At 41.9% G+C, this 14,595-nt stretch overlaps 1 protein-coding gene across 1 annotated transcript; it reads left to right on the forward strand.

Annotated features, from left to right (window-relative positions):
- Positions 1-713: 713 nt before the first annotated feature.
- LOC128785753 (b(0,+)-type amino acid transporter 1-like) lies at positions 714-12,876 on the forward strand. The gene is made up of 7 exons (XM_053938558.1): positions 714-775; positions 3,311-4,096; positions 5,695-5,828; positions 8,573-8,702; positions 10,951-11,075; positions 11,499-11,586; positions 12,643-12,876. The coding sequence occupies exons 2-7, from the start codon at positions 3,353-3,355 to the stop codon at positions 12,874-12,876; spliced, it is 1,455 nt and encodes a 484-aa protein (XP_053794533.1). The 5' UTR covers positions 714-775; positions 3,311-3,352.
- The last annotated feature ends 1,719 nt before the right edge of the window (positions 12,877-14,595 follow it).

Genomic DNA, 14,595 nt, shown 5'->3' on the forward strand with positions numbered 1-14,595 from the left:
GGCAGATACATCTCAGTGAGTCCTCTTTCCTTTGTCTGTTTTCACACAGGACATCTGGGGTGTGTTGTCTCTCTGCCCCAATTTTTCTTCTGGGCTCAAGGTGTATTTCAGAGCTCCACTTTCCTGGCCTTTATTTCCTCTCTGTTTTCAGTCAGGCATCTCTACTTATATGGCAAGCATAGGCATCAGGATCTGCCTGCAACTGCAGTTCAAATTTTGCATTTTGGAGGTGAGAGTATTCAAGCTGAATTTGTGGGTTTCCATATTCTTAAATAGAGAAGGCCATCAAACCCCCATCCTGGATGAATTCTCTAACCTCTAGTACCTCTCATCCAACTTGATGTTTGTTGTTTGGTGAGTTTTTTGTTATTTTTAATCCCATCTAGAGATTTGTAACTCTTTTCCAAGCATGGGACAGGGAAACCAAGCCCGTAACTGTGTTCCAAATATCACTTCTGGGACCTAAAATTAAATATTGCAAAATATTTGCCCACATGTTTTGCCTAGTTTTTACCACTGACATTGACCTTTACTTCAAATTGGTTTTCTCTAGTCCTCCTGAGATGAAAAAAAAAACCATGAAGACATTAAGGAGACTGTTCATTCACAGCTCGAATATAGTCTATTTGTGCTATTGTAATGTTGAAGGAGTAATACTTACAGTAGGCTTTCTTTTCAGCCAGGAATGCAAAATATCAAAAAAAACCGTGGATTGAGCCATGTCGCATTATTGCTCGGGACCAGTAGATGGCAACCACCCATTGCAGTGTCAAAGGTAAGTGAGAATTGTTCAGGTAGGGGATGTATTAGGAGACAGGTTGAGCAGCAAAGCTCTGCTACTCCACACGAGGAGAAGGCGGAACTTGTATTTTTTGCTCCTACTTATACCTCTCCCTTTGGGAAGGGAGCAGTGAGTTGCCCTTTTCCATACTCAGTTTTGACAAATTATAATTGTGACAATTCATTTGACTAAGCTATCTGCTGCTTCTTCTATCTGAGGCTGCTCCTTACTGCTAATATCAGTCAAAAAAAGAACAAGACAATGGAAAAAAAATCCGAAGCAATCAGACTACCTTAACTTCCACAGGAATAGCCTCAAGTTCTTATCATTATTAATTAGATTCCTTATTACTTTAGGTGGAAGCAGTTAGAACTGAGTAACAATTAATCTGGGATCGGAAATAGACTTCCCTCTAGGAACTGACTGGTGCTATTGACATACCAGCTAATTAATTCTCATTATATGAGGGGCCTTACAGAATTTTTTTTGACATAATAAAGTTTGAAGACATTCTATTTTTTTTCCTACAACATTAGATTAAAAGTTATTCATTTCTAGGAGCAGGAACGCTAAGGGTTTGGAAAAAATCCCCTCCAAGAACTTTGCATTTACACTTCAGAACAGAAGTTCCTTCATTAAAACAGGAGAAGAGTTAGAGAAGTATATGTATAGCTTTACTAGAAGGATACTTAATTGCCTGTAGTCATATGAAATTTTCCTTTAGCGTTGATTTAATCATATTTTGTGCCTTTGTTTTCAATAATTATTGGTATACATAATACATGTATTGATGCACACAGGAGTGTCAGTAGTGCAGGAAAAAACCCAGACCTTTGGACCCCTGAAGGATTCCAGCATCGCCTTACAGTGTCATTTGCAATTTAAAGAAGAATACACTACAAATAGCTAAACCAGACAAGAAGAGCACTGTCACTTAGTAAAAGCAAACCAAAATAGTCTGCATTACTGGGATGCCTCTCTCCAAGTTCTCAACCACTTTGCAAACCATTAACTTGAAATGTGTTCATTTGCACTCTTGCAGTACAAGGTTTATTCTCAGAAAGTACACCTTTGCTGGGAAAGCTTAAAAAACCTATTTGACCGATAAAGTATAAGCTTTTGCTTTTGTTACAACTACCCCTTGATTAACTGTGAATTTCCATAAGGGACTTTGAAATTAGGAGAAAACCAGCTGGCATCCATTTCCTAGTGAATACTAGAGAGGTGGTATTAGGAATAGCTTCTGAAGTCCTTTATGAAACCCATCAAAATTGTTCATTATTTCCTTAATCTAATAGTAACATTTATACTCTAAACCCCTCTACTTTTTAATGAGATTTGAGAGATTCTTTCTTCTTTAGAGAACTTAAAGTCTTTCAACCTGATGATAAAATTTGAGCACCTTTATTTGCCTTAGGATGAGAAACTATATGACTTGTATATGGTGTTTTTCTTGTGGGCCCACGAGTTTTGTTAAGGGTCCAAGAGTTACCTTCTTACATAGAACTGCAAAGCTAGTTAGATTTTTTTTTTTTTACAAAAAGGCAAAGAAAGAGAAGTCTAAATTATTTAGAAGGAATTTTTAGAGAAACAGTGGGTCTGTTTATAGTCATGCTTTTTTTAGCTCAAATATTTGAGGACAGATAGTTTTAAAGATTCAAGGTCTGTGGTTGTCATGAAGGGCAGAGAAAGGTCTCCCTGTAACTGTCATATTTATAGCAGAACCTGCCTCAAGGTCTGGAATTTTATGTGTTAGATATCTAAGTAAGGGTCAGGGGTAACTTCAAAAGCTTGTACCATGTTTCTGTCATGTGTGCATTGAAATGCGTATACGATGAGGTGTGACAAAGTGCTCTGAAGATTGTGGTCTGGTAGGAGTGTGCACACCTTATGTAAATGGTAAAAAGGCCCTGGAAAACTGTAATTGCAGCCTTTTCATGCTTCTCCGCCTCCACTTCCTAAAATTGGAAAAAGCCCATATTGCCCCCTACTACTGTACAGAAAAAGAGTCTCTGGACTGTTTTAGCAAAACCTGTTTCTTTGATCAAGACACTGGAAATGTTCCCTGTTGAGCAAAGCCTTAGCATGTTGGCCAGCAGACTTGTTCGTTTGATCATGTTATGGTGAAGAATGTAAACATGATTGAGCACTGAAGTGAGTGCTTGAACCTTGACTTTTCAGCAAGGAATAAAGTACAGATTTGCATGGGGACTTTGCTTACCTGATCCTTATTTCAGATGCTGTTTGGGGCATGATTTAAAGGAGAGATAACCAGGATCACAGTCCAGCAATATGCTGAGTGATTTTGAGGTGGTGCTGGATACTATCCATTACCATTGCTTGCAATGAGATTCAGGGATAATCAAACTTGGCATAATAAATTACCAAGATAAGATGGGTAATGAAAGAATGTGAAATGCCGAAGATAGGTTTGTGCTTCTCAACAGCATTCAGTGTGACTTTTGTAATTATTAACTAAACCTTAAAGCCTGAGGTAGTCCTTATTCAAATGCCTTAATCCTTTTTCAGATTCTGTCCTTACAACAACTTCTATCTCTTCACATTTCCATAATGAGGGAGAGGAAGGCAACAGATCCACTCCATTCATCCACAGATCTGAGTGAAGGGAAGGAGAAGTTAAGACTGAAACAAGAGGTCGGCCTGATTAGCAGTGTGTCATTAATTGCAGGTACCATGATAGGCTCGGGGATCTTTATGTCCCCTGAGTGGGTACTACATCACATGGGGAACCCTGCCAGCAGCCTGCTGATCTGGGCAGCTTGTGGTCTCCTGGCCATGTTTGGAGCCTTGTCATATGCTGAGCTTGGAACAATAATTAAAGAGTCTGGAGGAGAATATATTTACATTTTGAGGATTTTTGGTTCCTTTCCTGCTTTCATTTTTGCCTACACTTCTGTCATCCTGGTGAGACCAGCTGGTTTGGCTGCTGTCTGTCTGAGCTTTGCTGAGTACGCCATTGCGCCGTTCTATCCAGGATGCTCATCTCCACAGGTTGCCGTCAAATGTACAGCTGCTGCCTGCATCCTGATTTTAGCTATCATCAACAGTCTCAATGTGAGGCTGGCAACATCTGTTATGAACATTTTCACAGCTGCCAAACTCTTGGCTTTGTTGGTGATCGTGGTAGGTGGGTTGGTGCTGCTTGCCAAGGGACAAACTCAGAGTTTTCAGAATGGTTTTCAAGGCACGACTGCAGGTATTGGAGCAGTTGGAGTGGCGTTTTACCAGGGACTCTGGTCCTATGATGGATGGAACAACCTAAATTATGTAACTGAGGAACTGAGGAAGCCTGAGGTGAGTGAATGAGCAAGCAAGCTGGGTTTTACTTACTTAATCCTGCTGTTAATATATTTGATTCTATCTGTGATTGTGTTAAGAGTGGAAATCAAGGGTTTTATAGTGAGGGTGGTGAGACACTGACACAAGAGATGTTGTGGATGCCCCATCCCCAGAAGTGTTCAAAGCCAGCTTTTGTGGGGCTTTGAGCAACCTAGTGTAGTGGAAGGAACCCCTGCTCATTGCATGGAGGTTAGAACTAGATAATCTTTACGGTTCCTTCCAATCCAAACCATCTTGTGGTCCTATAAAAGTCCTAAATTAACCCATTGACTGGAAAGAAATTATTAGGCAGCACTTGGATGCTTTGGGGATGAAGTTTTTTCTTAGTGTTTAGAGGATCTCACTGTAGACACCTAGATTTATTCAGAAAAACACTCACTGCTATAATCCATAAAGGATTCTTAACAACATATATTTTCTGAAAGACTTGATCCATAATGTATGCTTTAGAAAACTACTTCATCTCTCCCTGTTGCATTGAGGGGCAACTTCAGAGCAAGCCAAGCCTCACTGGAAAAGGAATCTAACTCTGTGAATGATCCCTGTCTTTAGACATCCATATTTTAGCATTGTGCAGTCCATGCTATAGGCACTGAAGTAGCTCATCTGCATCTCACATTACCTTCTCTGTGCCATGTTACCCACTTTCACAGATCAAACACTGCAGCAGTGAACAACTCTTACTTTGCAAGAGTTGTGTGAGTGCAGAGTTTATGGAGTGTGCTTTGTACCAGTGCAGCACACAAGATCCAACAGATTAAATGCAATTACACAGTTAAATATTAACCTAAATGGCAGCAAAAATCCCAGGGCCACTCTCTCCCACAGGATTGTGAGCACTGATATTCAGGCCCTTCCAGAGTGGGGAAGGGATACAGCATTAGGAATTGCTGTATCTTGCCCTGTGTTGAGAATGGGGAATGCAAAAATTGGTATTTCAGGTTCTTAGATGCATAATTGCCATTTCCCACTATTTTCAGTTGCATAAGACACTGCTGATTTTATTGAGTCTTAAAATGTTCCTGTGGTGTTCTAATACACAATCCTGCCACTAAGAAAAAAGAAATATTTCCTTCCTAGAGTAAATCCCCTTTAAGATTTTGAGATCAAACCCCTGTTTTGATTTAAACTGTAGAGTAGTTAAATGTGATGCAGTACATTGGAACTTTGTCCATGGCAGTGAGGTGTTTATGGGAAGTTGCAGCACACCAGGAGACACAACATACTAATAACAAATAAATCAATATTAAAATAATCAAGAAGTATGCAAAAGACATCTTGGGCAGCTACAAACCAAAATCTTTTAAATAAGATTTGGTGGGTTCTTTTTGTTTGATTTATTTTGTTAGGTTGGTTGTGGGGTTTTTAAGACTAACTTTAGAACTGTACAAGACTGGTGTGAAAGCTGCCATGTGAATCTGGATCTATGTCTTGTTCTGAGGAAAAGTTTAGGGAGTGGAGGAATTTGAATGAGAGACGTGGGTGGTGGCAAAACCAAACCAAACAAAAAAAGCACAGTGCTGCACCTAACACTGCTGTCATCCCTTTTCTAGGTGACCCTTCCCAGAGCTCTGATGATTGCCATTCCTTTGGTTACATGCCTGTATTTGCTGGTAAATGTGAGCTACTTGGCAGCCATGACTCCCTCTGAGCTGCTGTCTTCAGGAGCTGTGGCCGTCACCTGGGGGTGAGCTCTGCATGGGGCAACATGGGCAACGCAGCCCTGAGAAACACTGGTTCTCACCTGAGTTTCAGGAGATTTAAATGTTATTCCCAGAGGGAATGGTAGCACTGCACTGGTCAGGCCAGGAGGACCTGTCAGGCCATGTTACAGAGAAGAAGAGGGTGACAAAGATGTTCAGAGGACTGAAGCACATTGCTGTCTGAGAGAGCTGGACTGTTCAGCCTGGAAGAGAGAAAGCTCCAGGGAGACCTTACAGCACTTTCCAGTGCCTAAAGGGGCTATAAGAGAGCTGGAAGGGAAGTTTTTACAAGGGCATGTAGAAGTAGAACAAGCACGAATGGCTTCAGTTTGAAAGAGAGTAGGTTTAGCTTAGACATAAGGAAGAAATTATTTACTGTGAGAGTGATGAGGCACAGGCACAGGTTGCCTAGAGAAGCTGTGGATGCCCCATCCCTGGAAACATTCAAGGTGAGGTTGGAGGGGGCTTTGAGCAGCCTGGTGTAGTGGAAGGTGTCCCTGCCCATGGCAGGGGCTTGGAAGAGGATGATCTTCAAGGTCCATTCCAAACTGTTCTATGATTCTGTAATTCTGTGGTTCTGTGAGGCGAAGGCTGAACAGCTCCAGCTGTCCATGGTCTCCAAGGTGCATCTAGGCTGCCAAGATGGCATATTCCTTACTCCTCATTCCCTTTGTTTACACTGGGAACCTGTAACTCCCCCAACTCATGTTTTACCTCATGGAAAATGCCCATAAAGGAGAGGTGAAGGTCACTCCCCACAGGCACTGAGAATGCAGTGAGGGTACATATCCAGACTTGGGGACACACATTTTTGATATTTCCAGGGAAATGAGGAGGGCAATGTGCTGCCCTGCTTATGCAGAGGCAGTGTGTTGGGAGTGAGGCAGGAGTCAACTGGCTGAATCCTGTCTACTTGGCACCTGGAATTTAGAGCAGACCAGAGTCTTTTGTCTCAGTTTCTCCATCTGTGGGGATATGGAAGATGGCATTGATCTCAACAACACCTTTGAGAGCTGTTATACAGGTTGGGTAGCCTTTGGTAACTGTAACTTCAATTGGCTTGTGTTTCTCCAGAGCTGCACAGAAACAATTTCTACCTTCAACCTGAAGTATTTGGTGACATTAAACAGTTTCTGTACAAGATAAGGAATTTAGGAAGAGAAGGAAGGGACCATCATGAGAGCTATAGACACCATCAATGGTCTTCCACCAGAACATCCAGCCTTAGTCTAAATATTTCCAAAGACACAGAATCCCTGATAGCCCTAAATGAGTTGTCTGGCAGAAATGATGACACAGTGTATCCACAGATTATGTACTGCTCTTCCAAAAAGTCAGTAGCAGCTTCTGTGTGCATTTCACAAGATCTCCCATTTGAAGATCTGACTGAGCTCTTGCTGGATGTGTTCTCTAACAGCCTTTCACGTCATTATGAGTAGCTTTTAAAGGTCTAGTGCTTTGTTTGAGCATGTCACAAAGCCTCACTAAGCTGCAGTGTCATGAACTTTCCCTGCACTTCCTTTCCCATCATTCCTAATTAACAAGTTATTTGTGAGCTTCCTCCTTTGTAACACATCTCCTTTTCCTTCCTGATTAACTTTTTCACCCAAGAGTGCAATTCAGGAAGAAATATTGAACTAATGACAGGAAAGCTGAGCACTCAAAGGCTGGGGAACAGGTAGGGAGCCAGTCTGAGGAGGTGAAGGTTGTGGCTCACAAGCAAGACATGCAGCTATTCAGGCCATTAATAAAGAATGAGAGGAGTATAAAGAAACCAGAGAAGGACTTGTCACATTTAAATTTATTTATTTAATCTATTTATTCCCTATATAAGAGGAAAACTGCCAGAAAGAAATATTGTTCAGTGGTGAGAGGTGCAGCCACAAAAGGAGCTCAGGAGACTCTTCCCAGTGTTTCTTTGATGACAGTGATTTAACAGCAACCACAGGTTTCAGTTTGCTTGTAAATAAAGTGATCTAAAAAAACACTTGAGTTTTGGATTTTTGCCAGTTAGATAAACAGTGTTTGTGTATGTGATAATTACCCCAAACACCAGCATTTATTACTCAGTTAATACTCTTAATGCTGCTTCATTCTAGAAGACAATATTCATTTTCAGGTGAGAAAATTAGGATTCCTTCCAAATGTTTACCTTGAACTCTGTAACTCTGGTACTTCTTCTGTTAAGTAGAAAACGAAACAGAAATGTCTGAACATGTTGTAGAACCAAACATCTGAAATTCAAACAATTTTTTTGGCTTAAGTCAGATTCACAGAAGAGCAGTAATAGGTGCATATGGGATTGAAGGGTTAAAATCCTATGCATATTCAGGAAGAGGTTGTAATGCAGAATATTTCTTCCAGTGTCATAGGAACAGTTTTTCTGTGATATCCAAGCTAATCTTATTGGTTGTGATAGCAGTATCTTCAGGTGTTTTGCCACAGCATCAGTACACAAAAAGGTGGTTTTGCCTGTTGTGACCTCTTTGTACACCATCGCAGTGTGGATAGAATATATATAGCAGGAAGAAAAGCTGTCAGACAAGACAAACTTACTGGTCACTAATATATGGGAATTGCAAGAAGATTTTAAATCTTTAGAAAGACTTTGGAAAAAGATTCTGTAAAATACAGAAATAATGGAGGGATGTAACCTGTCTGGCTCTACAGTGAGTATTCAATACCTCTATGAACTGCATCTTATGCTGTGAATTCTTTCCCACCTCAGGGACAAAGTCCTGGGCAGCTGGGCATGGCTCATCTCCCTGTCGGTGGCCCTGTCTACGTTTGGTTCATCGAACGGCACTTTCTTCAGCGGAGGCCGCGTGTGCTACATTGCTGCCAGGGAGGGCCATTTGGTAAGCACAAAGAAAGGGGTCTAGCTTGCTTTGAGCAACTTCACCTTCTTGTGACACTAAAGCAGAGAGGAAAACACTGTGTATGTTCAGCTGGCAGAGTGATGGCTCTTCAAGGGGTTTGTTCCTTGCTCATTAATTCCCATCTCTTTCAAATGTAAAGTGTATGTTGTCTCTGGGCTTTCTCCTTCAATCAGGTGCTTCCAAAAGCATATTCATATGAACATATTCACAGCTAGCCTGAATTCTAAGAACAGCTTTGAAATGAACCACTCAAATACTGTGCATTAGAGCACCCGGCACAAGCTGTGGGGTGACCCAGTCAATATACCTGCCAGGAAAGGAGAACCTGGCCATGCTTGTGTGGTGTAAGGCACCATTGCTCGCACTGGGAAGGTAGCCCAGCACCAGCCAGCTGCTTTTGCAGCTATTATACTGACTATACAGATTGGTCTCAGGGGTGATCCAGCCTTCACATGGGTAGTCCAGCTTAGATGCAGCATAGTATATCTCTGGTCTTCAAGCTTCGTAGCAATTACAAGGTGACACAAAGCCTCACAACTCTCCTAGCATTGGTTTTGTTAGGTGGGCCAAATCTGGTAACCCAGTGGAGGTCAGGCTGCTGCAGCTCCCTCCTCCCTGGTCCAACCAATTAGTTCAGTAGCCACACACACAGCCAAACACAGGTATCAAACATTTATATACAGCTATACATACATGTATAGCTGTACATATACATACAGAGCCAGCAAGGAACATAGAGCTCCACATACAGACATACCTGGGGCTCACACAAACACCAGCACTAACAACACCAAGGGCCTTTCATTCCCTGTCTGGCTGATCAGGGGTCTATTAGTGAGAAATACATATAAATCTTATGTACAGTGTGGGTCCTTCCAGCAGCTGGGTTCAGATACTCAGCCCCTGGATCCCAGTCTCTCCAGTTGCTGGTATCTGGGCAAACAAGCCCCCAAGGTTGCTGTCACATCCCAGCTGCTGATACAGACCCCCTCACTCACAGGTACACCTCCACACACACTTAACCACACTGCTCCACAAAGAGGAGAAAAAAGGCTGAAGTGCGTTTGTCCTCTGTTTTGAGCAGGCCTCTTGTGTTCCTCCTGAATCTCTCTGCTTTTTTTGGTCCTTCCCACCCACAACATCTGGCATGTCAGTCCTCAGGTGTGAAGGCACTGAAATAGGTTGCACAGAGATGTTGCGGATGACCAGTCTCTGGAAGTTTGAGGCCAGGCTTGATGGGGCTCTGAGCAGCTGGGTCTAGTGAAAGGTGTCCCCTCCCTACAGCAGGATGTTGGAATTAGATAATCTTTAAGGTCCCTTCCAACCCAAATCGTTCTATGAATCTATGATTCCACACCAGCTCCACTCCTGGTTCATAGCAGGGAATCTTTTATGCATGTGAACGACCAGGTTGGTGGAAATGACTGTACTGGTGGTTGCTGGTTTTGGTGGTTACTGGTTTTGGTGGTTACTGGTTCCTCATCTTCTCTCTCTGAGGATAGTGCCTACTCTATCATGGCAAGCTCTGTGCTGAGAAGTGCACAAATGGTCTGAATCTGACCATACCAGACTATGAGCTGAATGCTTATGCCATTTCTCAGACATTCATATCTAGCAAAGGTCCTTGCATGATATTTTGGTTGGGAATTAAAAATAAAATAAAATAAAATAAAATAAAATAAAATAAAATTAAATTAAATTAAATTAAATTAAATTAAATTAAAAAGCAGCCTTTCTCATTAAACTTTCCCAATGAAACAAACAATAAAGAGGCTACTAATCCTGAAGGAAATCCTGGTTTAATTTTTATTTACATAAATGTTTCAGGAGTAGTCCTTGTCTCATTTTCCAGTCATCCCAAGAGAAGTCAAGTCCGAGAGAGACGTGACAGAGGGCAGAAGAATGGGCCCTTGGCAAAGGTCCTGATGGTGGTCAGGAAAGCTCTAATTTGACTCATTCTGGCACATCAGTAGTTTGAAAACCTCATTTTGCCTGCTCAAACTGAGCATATTTGATATGAAACCCTGATTTGATATGAGACACTGATACCCTTGGAGGAGTTTCCTGTATTTACACTCCTTGGAGTTGGGCTGTTTTTATATGACGCTTATTTGGTGATTATGGGTGGCTCTGGCTGCAGGCAAAGCTCCCACCAGCAGCTGAGGGGGATGAGTAAGGACCTCTGAGTCCATGAAATGATGATACAGGGCTTTGCTTTGTTTTTCAGCCAGACATTCTGTCCATGGCTCATGTGCGACGCCTCACGCCCTCCCCTGCTCTCCTGTTTACGTCTGCGATGTCTTTAATAATGATAATATCAGGGAGCTTCACCAGCATCGTGAACTTTTTCAGGTATGTGTGTGTAGGGTTTCTGTTTGCATCCCCTGTGCTCCTGGGTTTTACATTTTTTATAAGTATTTTCTTGCATTATCTTTTTGAGCCTGGGCTATTGCTTTCTAACCAATACTGGGGAGAGGAGGAGGGAAGAAAGAAGAGATTGGGAAACAGCACCTTTGCAATGCATGAATGCTCTGTCACTAGAGACTTAACTGAATGTGATTCATCCCCATTTAATCAGTAATGTTCAGATAATTCTAAAGTTCTCACTGTTTATGCTAGAAAGGAAATTAATGGAAGAACTATTAAATTTATATCAATATTCACCTTTTTAATTGGAGATATGAACATCTGGGATCTGCAAGGCAGGACTGACATTCCTGGATGATCTCACCCCAAGTTTAATGCTGTCTAATTTTTTTTTTTCTTTTCTTTGAGTTTTGTGGCATGGCTTTTCTATGGAATGACTATTTCTGGGCTCCTGTATTTAAAAATCAAGAAACCAGAACTGGCAAGATCTTACAAGGTAAGATAATAACAGAAAACCTTCAAATATTTTCCTATATTGTTCAAATGACTAAGAGAACATTTAGAAAAAAGAGTGAGCACTGGTGGCTTACAGATTCAATGTGGTTCTCCTTCCTTTTTTAATGTCAAGTTTTGTGTCAGCAAAGCCAACAAGGGGTGAGACAGTGTGAACATACAGGCATAAGTCAAAGTTGAATTCTCTGTCTTGATAAGCTAATAATGCCCTACCTCCTCACTATGAAAATATGTCTACCATATCCTCTTTTTTTCTAAAAGATTTAAGTGGTAAATGAATGATGATTCTGATCAACATTGCAGTCACCTGTTTATGCTCACAGACTTTGGGCACACTCCTTGGAGGGTAGCCCAGGTGTAAGAACCTTGCAGAGGGAAAAATAACTTAGGTGGAGTGCCCCAAGTTCTTTGAGATGACATAGGGACAGGTTTGTTCCCCACAAAACAGATAAAAGGAGGGAAATCAAGAGTCATGTGTTCTTCCCCTGATGCCATGAGTGAGCTGATCTTCAGTGCTTCCTCAGTGACTGAGGATTATTAATAAATGCACAAGCCACCCTCCTTTGAGGAAGGGTGGCTTCAAATTGAAGTTTAAATGCTTTCTGACCAGGCTTACAGAAACTGCCGCTGAGATTGCCTGTCCACCTGTCTGTCAACACATGGATAAAACTTTTTGTGCAAGGGTGCTAAGGTACAGTTGATTTGGATACAATTGCTCTGTGTTTTGTCTACAGCTTGGCTTTTAGATGCAAGAGCAGACCTGGCACTAAACCCAGTAGTTTGCGTCTTCAGGTCTAGGAGGGCAGGAAACACTAGGGGTTAAGGTGTGATATGGTGGTGTAGCTCTTGCAGGGATGTTCAGCCTTGAAGTGGGGCAGACTGGGAAACAGGATGTCTGGATTAATTGGTATTTCTAGGTAATACCTCAGGTTGCAGAAAGGTTTAATCTAAAAAGCCTTCTGTAGAAGTTCCAGGGTTGTCCAGACACACAGAGGCCCAGAATTGCATGAGTCTTTATGCTGATGTTTTGCTTTCACAGGTCCCAATTATCATCCCTATAATTGTGCTGATGGCAGCTGTGTACCTGGTGTTAGCTCCCATCATTGATCAACCCCAAACAGAGATCCTCTACATCGTCCTGTTCATTTTCAGTGGCATCATTTTTTATTTCCCACTGGTTCGCTTTAAGTACCACCCTCGCTTCTTACAGAGAGTCACTTTACACCTCCAGTTGTTGCTGGAAGTTGCTCCAACTACCAGGGATGCAAACTGAGATAACATCCTTCCTTCACGTGGCTGCCTGCACCTCATGGTTTTTCCCTTGATTTTCAAGGCTCAGAAAATATTCTTCTGTAAAGAGCAATGAGTAGAATGCGAGTGACGCTAAGTGTCCAGGTGAGATGGACTACAGCTATGATTCCTCATGTTTCCTTAAAATTCTGGGGACATGTTTTTCTCCTTTTCAGCTTTGCCTTGGCATTACATAGAGATTCCAAAGGAATATGTACTTTTGTATTTTTCATCCCAAAAAGGGCAGTTTCTCAGGATCTTATCTCTTATTTCAAGATAAAATGCAGCAAAAGATAGACAATGAAATATTATTCGTATAGTAGGCTGAGTCCCATAGCCATTCCTGGCAATGCCTTTAATTATTTACACCTTGTTCTGCCCACTGTGACTGCAGAGCTTCTTAAATCAATAAAACAAGGGCTCACCATAGCCACAGGAAATAAACCCTTTTTCACTCAGGTATTCACCCTTCTTTCAGTTCCAGGTCACAGTCACAACAGTCCTTTCTCTGTATCAGAAACCATCCCACATCTCCCACAGAAAACCCCCTGGCATGAGACGAGAAGTGCTTTAAAGCTCTGTCAGTTTACTCAATTGAGAATGTACTTGTCATCTGGGATCCATCCATTCATGATGAGGATGCAAGCAGCATCACTCAGGTACCAACATTCACCCATGTGCTACCCGTGATCCCCCTGAAAAAAGAAAAAAAAAAAACAAACTTATTTTGTGGCAAAGTGAAGAAAAAAGAAACCAACCAAAAAACCCTAGAGCATATGTGCCAGCAAGATACTCTGACTAGGAATTAAAGAAACCACATACTGTGCTACATTAGGAGAAGTGTGACCAGCAGAGCAAGGAAACAGTCTGTCTCTTTGGACTCAGCACCTGAAATCATGTATCTAGTGTTAGGCCCTGCTGTTCAAGGTGGAGTTGTGAAGACCACCTGGGCCCTTCTTTGTAATGGCAAGTCAGAGCAGTGGTCACAAGCTGTGGCTTGAGATGTTCGGGCTGGACTTAGGGGAAATGTGCCTCATGAGGGCAGTGCAGCATTGGAGCAGTGTGCAGAAAGGTGGTGAGATCTCAGTTCCCTTACATTTTATACCACAGCATTTCCACCAATTTCTGTTATTCTAAAGTCACAGCACAAAAGTCACAGGCTGTGCTCTCACCCACACCTAACACAATGAAGTCACTGTTGTTTCCCATTATCTTGAGGCACAACTGTTTTTTTCCTGCTCTAGGGGAAGGAGAAGTATTATAAGCTGTTTTCTTCACATTTTTTCAGAAGGTTCCAGGATATCTGTCATAGACTAAAAAGGTCTAGGAGTTGGTCCCTAAAATGCCTTGTTAAAATAGCAAAAGTTAACTGTCAGCGTTCTTCTATTGAACCTGATACAATCCTGCTGCCTTTTACCTAACCTGCTATGATCCTAGAACACAGGTTACTTGATACTCCAGGCCTCTTCCCATCTCAGAGTTGTGTATCTGATTACAATCTCATTCTGCAATGTCACCCCTCCTGCTCCTCTGAGTGGTGATACTAGCAGCTACAGGGAAGTACCAACAGTCAGTTTTTCCAAGTGTTAGGTATGATAATGGATAGGCCAGATGCCACTCATCCAAATCCTGAGCTTAAACAGTGTTTAGGAGGATTTCCTGATTTTTACTGGAGTTGCCAACAAAGGCCAATGAGGGAACA

The sequence above is a fragment of the Vidua chalybeata genome, chromosome 3 (genome assembly GCF_026979565.1).
Source record: "Vidua chalybeata isolate OUT-0048 chromosome 3, bVidCha1 merged haplotype, whole genome shotgun sequence".
NCBI lineage: Eukaryota > Metazoa > Chordata > Aves > Passeriformes > Viduidae > Vidua > Vidua chalybeata.